This window comes from Crocodylus porosus, unplaced genomic scaffold (assembly GCF_001723895.1).
Source record: "Crocodylus porosus isolate Cpor-Errol unplaced genomic scaffold, CroPor_comp1, whole genome shotgun sequence".
NCBI classification, from domain to species: domain Eukaryota; kingdom Metazoa; phylum Chordata; order Crocodylia; family Crocodylidae; genus Crocodylus; species Crocodylus porosus.
The window spans coordinates 197,242,916-197,254,323 of record NW_017728906.1 but is presented as its reverse complement, the minus strand read 5'-3'; the positions used below and the strand labels follow the sequence as shown (position 1 = coordinate 197,254,323).

General features: G+C 45.9%; 1 protein-coding gene across 4 annotated transcripts in view; it reads right to left on the bottom strand.

The window, feature by feature from the left end:
• Window positions 1-265: 265 nt before the first annotated feature.
• PAK1 (p21 (RAC1) activated kinase 1) overlaps window positions 266-11,408 on the bottom strand; it is a 92,913-nt gene continuing 81,770 nt past the window's right edge. For all 4 annotated transcript variants that reach the window (XM_019530440.1, XM_019530443.1, XM_019530442.1 and 1 more), the window contains 5 exons: window positions 10,152-10,269; window positions 7,866-7,965; window positions 5,444-5,640; window positions 3,350-3,487; window positions 266-1,522 (listed from right to left, as the gene is read on the bottom strand). In XM_019530440.1, the coding sequence (XP_019385985.1) occupies window positions 1,436-1,522; window positions 3,350-3,487; window positions 5,444-5,640; window positions 7,866-7,965; window positions 10,152-10,269 (640 nt within the window). In that variant the 3' untranslated portion in view covers window positions 266-1,435. The remainder of the gene's footprint in view (window positions 1,523-3,349; window positions 3,488-5,443; window positions 5,641-7,865; window positions 7,966-10,151; window positions 10,270-11,408) is intronic.

Sequence of the window (11,408 nt, the reverse complement as noted above, 5' to 3'; positions counted from 1 at the left end):
GCAAGGCAAGCAGCTCTCCCAGTTTTAATACAGGTATTTTCCCTTCACACATGCATACAACTCCCAGTTTACCTGCTGTGGAGCCAAAGCAGCTGATTCCTGATGCCCCACTTCGTAACACACCAGCAGGTCCATAGGATGGAGTGTAAGAAATCCTTGCTTGCACCACTTCACCTACCACATCCAGGCACTTAATGGCAAATACCACAGTCTAACTTGACAGGATCTTACTGATGACAACCGAAGTGAACCCTTCACATCTCCTACATTAAGAAATGCAGCAATCATTTTATTAAAACCAATGTACAGCTGAATGTAGCCCAGGACACAGATATCTCCACTCAGATGCAGAGCCAGTTCACCAGATACTCTACAAACTGTAGCAGGCAGAGGATTTCACCCTTTCAGTCCTCCAGCTAAAGAAAACAAGGCCCTCCCTCACTTCAGAAACTGTCCTCATGGGTACTTAATGGCAACAGCCTCCAAGATAAGGCTGTTTCTCCTTGGCCTACAAACAATACTTTCTCAAGTATCACCATGTGGTAACTGCAGGCAAATGTTGACTTTATAATGGCAACCAGTGTATTAACTGTTTTACAACCTAGGGCAATGCTCTGTCTAACAAACCTTGCTATACAAATAAAGTCATTTTAAAGCAGCTCTGCCCCATTCTTTGGCACAGTCTCCTGTAGCTTGCCAGCAAGTTTAGTTTCAGAAACAATCTATTAGCTGGTAGCACTGAGCACCGGAGTCTACAGGACCAGAGCTGAGAAGTGAAAGATGATAATGTAATTGAGAAGCTGATTTACAAGACATGGCACACAAGCCACCCATGACTGAAATCTTCCAGTGGCAGCAGGAAGCCTTATCAAACTATTTCAGCTCTCTTCCAGGCGTGTCCGGCAGGACGAAGCAGCATCTGGATGTTGCATGCTCTGGCATCCCCTTCAATGACTAAAGCTATTCCCGTTTCTGCTGGCTGCTCCTTCTTTCAAGTAATCCAAAGCATGCAGGAGTCTCAGTAGTGGAACAACAGAGCTTGGTAGAGGCGAAGGAAGTCCAGCCAGCGAGAGATTTTAATTTATTAAAATAAACATGGTCTAAGGCTCCACATTAGTTTTTCAAAATAAAACACATTAAGAAACACGAAAACAAACTGGCTGTGCTACGTGTCAGGTCAGACTCAGAGGTTTTCATGAAAACCTGTCAATACAAAATATTCTTTTCCCAGCAAGAGGGAGGAAAGACGATCTGCTACTTAAGATAAACAACGTCCCCATCACGTATCCCTTTAACATTCAACAAATACTACTTCTGCCAGCCATTCTCACAGGGCCAAAAAGTCTTGTGCATCCTGAAGAAGGAGGAGGGCAAATATTCAGTCTTTGAAATGAACTTCTAACAGGCTTGGCACGATGACTACAAGGGTTTTGTTCTAATGGTTATTCTTGGCTGCCTCCTTTGCTGCCGTAATCAGGGGCGTCAGACTAGCGAGGGGTTTTGCGATCTTCAGGAATTGGTGCTAGGAGAAAAGGAGATGACAATTATTGAGGACATCTGTCAAGTCCAGCAAGAGCAGGAAACAACTTAATTGAAGCTACAGGAAGCCCGCACAGTTTATAGTCTAATGATGAGCTCAACTCTCAAATCACAAAGAATTGGTAAAGCCACAAACCTTTTGAGCTAACCCAGCCCAAGTTCCTGGTTTGCAAAGTTGCAAACTCCGGACTGTGCGCACGCCTTCAACAACACCATACTGTGGTAGTGCTAGAGTGACGTTATAGCTGTGACAGCCCAGGAATTATGTGAGAGGCAAGGATTGTTTGGGATATCTTTTACTGGACCCACTGAAAGTCAAGCAAGTTAGTGAATGCAAAGCATTCTTCTTCAAATCTGAAGGCAGTGGCTTTGCACTCAAGAGCTTCTCTAATTTTATCCCAACTCTGCAGTTGGTCCAATTAAAGAAGCCACCCCGCAAAATCCTTGCCTCCAACAAACCCATGGAGCTCAGCGAGGTGAGTTCTGAGAGTCACTGTTCCCGTAAAACAAAGCTGCAGGGTCTGAACAAAGACACGGGATATGCTATAATTCAACCACATATTATAGGGCTGACTGAGGGAATCAAGGGGCAAATTCCCTCAACCTTCTCTACAAGAAGCCAGACGTTCCAACCTTTAAAAATCTATTGAATATTTGCAAAATGGATCTGGAGATCTGGCACAGCTCTAGTCAGATTCCCCAAAGAAAACCATGTGCTAGCTAAGGAAGCATGTGTGCAAGTCATCAGTGCAAAACACCCTATTTAATGCAACCCAATGCTGCTGTTATCAAATGCTTGCTACCCTGCACGTGGTGCTATTATGCAGAGCTCACCAGGTACTGACAGCAGCAACTTTGAGGTTAATGTTAAGATGTGGCAATGTCTGCACCTGAGGGAAAAGGGATTCTGTGGGTATGAGGTAACAGGGGACCTTGTGGCATGCCAGCCCAGCCAGAGATGCGAGGTCCAGGCTTAGACGGACTTCGGTGGGAGAAGAAAGGTAGGGCATGTCCACAGTGCACTTGGTAAGTGAGGGACATTACCACTGCATCCATTGCATGCATGACACCCAGAGAGCTTCTGCAGGAGCTGAACCAGCACCAATTCATGGGCATACACCCTGGACAGCATGCTTGAATTTGAGACTGAGAGGACCAAGACTAGGAGGGAATGGGGATACTAGTGTTCTGCACCCTAAAGGTAGAAAGCATTTGGACTATGGAGTCATCCATGTGCCAAAAACAGAGGCAGCAAGGATTTGGGAATGGCATGAGTGTCTGCATAGTAGTAGTTTGTAGAATCACAGAAAAATAGGGCTGGAAGGGACCTCTGCAGGTCACCTAGTCCAACCCCCTGCCTGAGATAGCATCTCCAAACCAAATGGTTTAGGATTGATGCATGAGCAGGGGTCTTGGGAGAAGCAGGCACAAGGCAAAGCTGAATTCAAGAGGGAAGCAAGGAGGAAGGTCTGTGGTCTGAAGCATTCAAGGGAAGGAAAGCATGGAGCAAGTAAGGTGGGGGGGTGAAGTACAAGCACAGCCAGTGCTTGCTCCTGTGCAGCTGAAAAAGCCACGGGAATAGCTGGCTCCCAGCACCTCCCCGAGGGGCTCAGCACTCTGCAGGATGAGGATGGGAGCACTCATTTTGAACCAGGCAGGCAGAACATTCCTCGTGGCTATGCCCATTAGGCTGTGGCTAAAAGGGATTGGACCTAAGACCATAATCTGGAGCCAAAATCTTCACCAGTCCACCCCTGGGACCTTCTCCGGGAGTCACTTTGCACCTGCCTGTGCCCCCTGCCCATGTTACCTGCAGCAGTTCTTTAGCAGAGCCCCTCTTCTCCACGTCCATCTCCAGGCAGCGGTTCAGGAAGTCTCTGAATATGGGCGACAGCTTTTCTGGGTTCTGCAGCTCTGGGGTGCCATTGGTAGCGATGAGATACAGGGCCTGAAGCAAACAAGCATCAAGGAAACCAAATATAACAGAGCAGGGATGGAAATTCACTCCTGTTTCAAGCCCCACTCCCCCTCTACACCTCACTATGGCTCCTGTTTCCCCAGCGTGCCCAGTTAGGAACAACCTGTTTAGATGCCCAATCTTTGCAGTGATTTTTGCACACACAACTGCTGCCAGCCTTCGAAATCATACGGAAGTAGGGCTGCAAGGGACCTCTGGGGGTCACATCTAGTCTAACCCCCTGCCTGAGGCAGGATCAGCCCTATCCAAGCCATCCTATACACATCTACTCTTAGCAAAACTGCAGTCAACCTGCCACAACACAAGACATAGCACCCTAACCTGCCACCGGTAAAGCAGGGGGGTCTTGCTTCTGTAAAGGTAGTTAATATATGCTCAAGAGATCCTAGGAGGAGGGACACACACCCCTCCCACCTCATCGCTTCAGCAGGATCCAGTCCTCTACCGTTTTATTTTGATAATCTGGATTTGGACCCTACAACCCAGAGGGGTCTGCAAGAAGAGAAACCGCCCATGCTGCACCTCCAGCAGAAATTTAACTGACTTAACTGTATCAGCAGAATAATCCTCATGCTGGAGAAAGGATGTCCATATGGCAACTCTCACCAGTGCAATCACAGCAGTGTAGCTATACCAATACAGCTTTGCCAGTGACATCTCCCTCTGGAGACAAGCCCTTGGGGCCCAACCCTTCCAGGTGCCAGAAGCCCCTATGAAAGAGGGGTTGTAAAGGGAGACTCAGTTCCCTTGCGCGAGCAACTATTTTACCACTAGGGTAAAACGGACCACGGCAAACAGAGCGGCTCTTCACCAAGTATGTCTGAAAGGCTCGGGCTGCCAACTCTAGGACTTCCTCAAGGAGAAAGCATGTGTTTGAAAAGCAGTAAGGGGAAAAAGCTAGTCAGATGCTGCCAGGCAGCCCGAAGGTTTTTCAGACGCGCTGATCAGATCCTGTAAAGCAATGAATCTCTCACAGGAGCCTGGGAATTAGGGCAACTCAAATTAAAGGAGGTCAAAAGGTTGCATTACATGAAACGAGGACAGTAATGCAACACCAGTTGCTTGACGTTTTTCTTCCCTGCCACCTCCCCTTTGAGCTTTTCCTCAAGGGCTCACACTGGGCTAGACAGTCTTCACCTTTAGGGAGCCACGTACCAGTAAGACAGGGAGAAACTGATGTTCCTCCATTGAGAGAGGGAGATGTTGGGGTGCAGGGAGGGGATGAAAATGACTATGGGGGAAGAGCATTTCAGATGCCGAGTGCAGGGCTGGTGCATATGTTATAGGGGGACAGGAAGTTTGGGCCCTACGTTCAGATCAAGCAAAACTCAACACAGAAAGAAGTTTTCAGAGCTAGGAAAAGGGCTTTACTTTCAAAGTTTCTGGCATAGCTTGCAACCACATCCACCTTTGTCAGAGCATGAGAATCAGAGTGGGAAAGACTGAGACGGCCTGGGTTCAGGGCGTTAATATAGGCTTGCAGCACTTCTCTGGCTCCACACTACCCCCAACTTGTGGCTGTGGGTCATTGTGTATGATCTGGCCCCTGCCACCTTACAAAGGGGTACGGGCCGTGCTCTGAAGCGGGCCACGGCAGGACAGGGTGTCACGGATGAGTCGGCCGTCTCAGAAAGGAAGACTCCTTTCTGAAACTAAAATTTCACACGTTCTGAAAACATCTAAAATTGTCTCATGCCTATTTCTAGCCTGGGCAAGGCAAGGGCTGTGGAAAAACACTGCAGGAGAGGATATTCTCGCATTACTGCTGACCTAGTTTAGTAGCTGGGCTGAGAGACGAGCCTAACAAGCCTCCCTCTGCCTAAGGCTGAAAACGGAGATATCCTGAGGAACCTTAGGACGGTCCAGTACACCATGCCCGTTTGGCTCTGACCCACTGAGCACTGAAATGGCCCGGCGCTGGCTTACTCTCAAAGGGTTCTCATTGAGATACGGGGGCTCGCCCTCGATCATTTCGATAGCCATGATGCCCAGAGACCAGATGTCCACTTTGGAGCCATAAGCTTTCCGCGTCACCACCTCAGGAGCCATCCAGTAGGGTGTTCCCACCATCGTGCTGCGCTTGCTCTGCTCTGGGGTAATCTGAGCACAGAAGCCGAAGTCAGCTGCAAAAAAAAAAAAAAAGAAAACGGTGCGGAGCGTGGTTACTTATAGCTCAGTTGGTTTATCCATACGATGTATGTGCTAATGCCCGAGCATAAGTTTCAAACAAACCTGAAAAAGGAGTTTTCTATTCTGGATAACTTATAGCTAGGCAATGTACATAGGCTTCATGGCTAAAGCATAAGACAAAACTGGACACATCCTGATTCCCTAGCTGACCCATGCTCGAGCCAACACCCTGTGACCCTGTGTGAAAGGGGGAAGCAGTTCCTTTACAGGGACACTGTCAAATTTGACCAACAGTAAAATCTGGTTCATTAGTCACTGGAATCACTTGACATCTTGATCTTATTAGTAGGTGCACTGAAATCCCACCAGGGTCCTATTGATTTCTTAATGTCATCTGTTAAAATACCGTCATTTCCATTCGCATACCAACTGCAATGGAGTGGCACCTGCTAACTGGTCATCTTAAAAGGTAGTGACCCCTGCCATCCATAGCACTCATCAAGCCAGCTGATCCTCACAAAAAGCACTGGATACTCTCTTCAGCTTGGAATATTTATAATATTATAACAAAGGAAAAATGTCAAATGCCGTTCTTTAATGGGGCTTGCTAGACCTTGCAAAACTCAGCAGGAAAAGGTTGAAAATGGAGAACTACTGATAATGAGTCACTCATAGGTAATTAGTTATTACCAAGTCCCTTGGAGTGAAGAATTAACTACATCCTGCTGCATTTGCAGTGCCTTGAAAATGTAAAAAGGACATGCTTTTATTCTGCATGTACACCACCACGAAAGTTAACGGGTGCTAGTTCCAATCTGGCATTATGAAAATAGCTTGTACTGTCTGTGCTCTTTCAGCCAACATGCAGTTTCCACAGTAGAAGTGTCATTCAACCCGTCTGCATTTGATGTGCTGTGTGAACATTTATGTGCAAGCTAAAAAAAAGAAAAAAACCAAAAAACTCACAGTACTTTTGCACACAGCATGCTCTTCTGATCAAAAGCAGCTTTGTAGAAATGGACTTTTTTTTTTCTTTTTGCATAAAACAAGAGGTAAAAAGTCAACATCCGTAAGCCCTACAGAGGCAACACAAGCTGGTTTCTCTCCTGGTCTCATGCACCATAAACATGATTACCAGCCACTTTCTGACTGTAGACCTTGTTTCGGACAGGATTCTCAGCTTATTTTTCAGATCTCAGGCTCAGCTTGCAGTAATGCTAGCAAAAAGAAAAACCATCTCTGGCTTATAAACCTGAGGGAGTTCGCTGGTCTCAGTGGCTCCACTGCAATGTGGAAGGTCATGGCTTTTATTTTCAGAGAAACTTTTCAAACTCTGCCCACAAACAGTGGATAATAAAATGCAGTTTGAAAGAGCCGTTGTTATCTAACACAGACAATCGCAGACCTGGCTCTCTAGGTAGCTATTCATAGCTTGGTTGATAGTTAATCTGCTGGAATATTTTCCACTCTGAGAAGCAATTATGTAAAAAATATGGCACCTCCTTACTCAGCAGAGCTATTCCCTGCATGGATTTAGGAGTCGTGTCTGCTGCTCTAATTGACTAAAAGGAGATGTGCGTCTCCTGGTAACCTTGAACAGGCATGCATCCAGGTGAGGAGAAGCTGGACTAATTTCTGCCTAACGCACTAACAAAATTGTTTGCTAGGCTCCCAGCAATCACCCCTGTGTAAGCCCAGTATTGCTAAAGGCCAGATGTGGTTGCAAAATCTTTATTATTGGTGACAAGGTGCACGGAAAAAGAATCCAGGTCAGCTCTTAGAGCCCAGGTTGTGCCAAGCAGAGCTAATAGTCTGGGAAAATTGAAAAATAATGCTGTCTTTCCTGCTCCCTTTACCATTTTCCACAGTACATTTGCTTAGGCTACAAATAATGAACTGGGGCAGGGAGAAGATTTTCTGGGTTAGATCAAAGGTACATTAAATACACCAAACAAAAAATGGTCGACTCAGGCAAAGCCCACCCGGATCAAAATCCATGATCTCAAGGCACAGGGATTCATGGTTGCACCTTCCGTTAATGCAAACAGATGCCCCATTAACACCTATATAAACATGTCTATAGTCTGCACAGTGGTGAAGTACTTGACAAATATTAATGATATACTCCTTGTACCACCCTCACACATCAAGAAGACAATACACATTTTAATTTGCGGCCTGATAATTAAAGCCATCACCCAAGCTCCCTTATGCATACTTAGTTTGACAGAGCCATCCATGCCAAGCAGTATGTTGTCACTTTTGATGTCCCGGTGAATGACTTGACTTGAATGCAGGAATTCGAGAGCCTGAAGACACTGTGAGAAAGGCCACAAGACAGTGTTTTAATTTGAATCAAAGCCTGTCAACAACTTAAGAAAATAGCATTAGGAAAAAAAAGCAACTGATCAGTCAAGTCTAAAGAGACGTGTTCCAAATGCAGGCTTAAAATTATATAAACCTAGGCACTGTATCTTACCTCCACATCAGATAGGCGTTGCCAATGCTGGTATTTTGAAGGCAGGGTAGATTTGTACCTTATAGGCTAACCAAAGTATAAATCTATATATCGCAGAAGCTTTAGCCCTTGAAAGCTCAATTCGCTGCTTACAAAACTTCCACGGGTTGAAGCATGTGCGCATGCGTGCGAGCGAGCAAGAGATTACACACACACACCCACCCTACCCCTATAAGCTGTAAATCTACCCTGAGTCCTACTTGACTTCAGACTAACACAGCTAACTATGTGTCACAGCTTCAGACTAACACAGCTAACTATGTGTCACAGCTTCAGACTAACACAGCTAACTAACACAGCCGTCTCTCTGCTGGAAGACAATCCACGTGATTGGAGATCAGGCCGATTAGGGTATAATCAATGGACCTGAATCGTTATGAGAGTTATGGCATTAATGTGCTACCACATGATGCTGGGATTGTTTTGGGGTTTGGTTATTTTTGGTGGGGAGGGGTTGGTTTTGGGGGTGGGGGGTTAGAGCTCCCAAGTGACTGAGACCCACTGACTACCTGGGGGAGCTGAGATGACCCTGAAAAGAAAGACCACCCCAGAAACTTTCAAATGAATAGCATGCAGGTCTCCAAACACTAATGCAGAGAACTGAGTTGTTTATGAGAAGTAGGTCAGGCTGAATAAGAACAAAGACAACATTGTTCCTGGGTTCCTCTGGCAGGACCCCGTCTTGCTGCAGAAGCCCTGACAAAGGGCTCTACAATATCCCAATCAGGACTCGTAGTAGGGATGAACCTTTTATTAGACCAAGACGACTTTTGCAAAACAAAGTCTTTAACTGAAAGCTTTCGGGCACAAACACCCTTCATCAGGCATTGGAGAAAAGACTGTAAAAGTTCTCCTGAGTAAAAATGAAAGTTCACCTTCTAGCCCAGCATTTATACCAAAAAAAAAAAAAAAATCCTTCACTAGCAGTGAGCTGGCCCGTTAAAACCCAAGTGGTAGCAGAGCTTCCCTGGCTCGTCTCTACCTAGTTCATAGTCTTCAAAAGTGTGTGGATGGGATGAAGATGCTCTAGCTGTTTAAAAGGGAAAGAGCCTCTCTCACAAGTGGAGAGAGGGTAATGTGTATTGCACAGGGGCCAGGTCTGGGTTCTGGCACACCTCCCCACTCACACGTATGGACTACGCCAGGATGACAGGGTCCACGGCCAACGTGATAGCACCCCCAGCAGCAGTCTGGAGCCTACAACAAAGCCTTAAGATTTCCACGTTTTAAACAACAGGCATGCCAATCATTCATCAGGGCAAGAGGAAAGCAAAACTGCAGGACTGCACAGAGATTGGAGAGGAAGATCTTTCAGAGGCACATGGGACGACTGGGCACCTATCCCCCGTTAAGAGCCAATGGAGGATGAATGCTTAATTCCCCATTCATGCCTATGAAAAGTTTCTCCTTAGCTCATAATCCTCCTGGATTTACTTGCCCCTCAGAGCAAGTAAATGGAGAGATTTAATACAGCATAAAAGTGAATTATCGTGATGTAATGGGGAAACACAATCATTGCAGGTAACTGAGATAACAGTTTGTAAAACCAACAGGTCATCTAGCCTGACCACTTACATAACAGGCCACAGAACCAGACCAGTAATAATTTTGCCATCACAGCAAAAACTTGTTTGTGCCACAATATTTTTAAGCAAGGGCAAGTGAATATGCCACCCCACAGACACTAAAAGGCAAAATTATTTTACATAAAGGCTTGTGGATATGCAAAAATCGAAGTAAATCCAGAATTGGAGAACATTTGTACCACAGGTTACATATACAGTTGCTGGCCTATTCTGCTCTCATTTCACTGTTTTTCTTAAATTAGGTCTGGCTATTTTTATGGCAGTTCAGATACGGCCTGTGGAAATATAAAAGATACCTAGTTCAAAGCCACAGTCATGCTGCTGAGAAAATGGCACTTCATGGGAACCTTTAAATATGTATTTGATACCGTTCATTCTCAATTACAGAGTGTTACCTCACCTCTCGGCACACTGCTGCTATTTGTCCTTCATCCATGCAGGTCTCCGTTACAACATCTGTGAGGGAGCCTCCTGCCAAATACTCCATAACTACCCACAGCTCATCTCCTACAAGGTAACTGTAAAAGTCGAAAAAAAAAAGTTTTTTCATAGCTAAAATAAACTTCGAGAAAAGTTATTTTAAAAGTGTTGGACTCTAGTCACTAATAGCCAGTTCAGCTGTGCTTGAGGTCGAAGATATACACGCAGTACTCAAGTGATATGAAGCACATTGTGTGCCTTGGATGGACATACACAGCTAAAAGACAATCTCTATCCCATAGGTTTACAATGTTAGGGTGCGGGTGCACAGTGTGATTATTACTACGGAGTAATTTACCCCAGATTTTAATCCATCATAAGGAGCAGACACAACCAACATTTCCTAGCTTGCAGCAGACACTGTGGCAGGGGAAGCAGTTTGCAATGAGCAAAGCCAACCTCAAGATAAAGAGAAAACTGAACAGGGATTTAATAACAGCTTTCAAGTACCTGGAGGGGGCTCCCAAAGAGGATGGAGCAAGACTGTTCTCAGTGGTGGCAGATGACAGAACAAGGAGCAGTGTTCTCAAGTTGCCACAAGGGATGTTTAGGTTGGATATTAGGAAAAACTCTGTCACCAGAAGAGTAGCAAAGCACTGGAACAGGTTCCCCAGAGAGGCTGGGGAGTCTCCATCCTTGGAGGCTACACAAAGCTTTGGCTGAGCTGATCTAATTGGGGCTGGTCCTGCTTTGAGCAGGGGGTTGGACTAGATGTGACCTCCTGAGGTCCCTTCCAGCCCTCGCTTTCTGATCCTACGATTCCCTGAAATTTTCGGGGGGAGCAGACCCGTGATCAGTTCACCTGTGTCTAGTCACCCCCCATTTTCTGAGAGCTGGGCTTCGCCACTTGCCTCCACACACAGCATAGTTAACAGACTTCCCCAGCATTACAAGCCACAATGCAACCACACGGACGTTTGTATCTTGGGCCAGTTCGAAGATCTGGCACCAAGAAGATCTGCTCAGTATAGGGGAAAATAAGCAATGCCCATTTTTTCCTTGCCCTCACCCCTACCTTTGCCTTTTTTAAAGTTATAAGAGGCTGAAAAACTCCTCAGCTGTACACATTTTATCAGCACGAGCTTTTGCAGCCAACTGAGCTGGCAAATGGACAAGGGTCAACAGACGGACAAACAGAAGATCAGAATCAGGTGAAAAGCTGCTGTGCTGGTGCTGA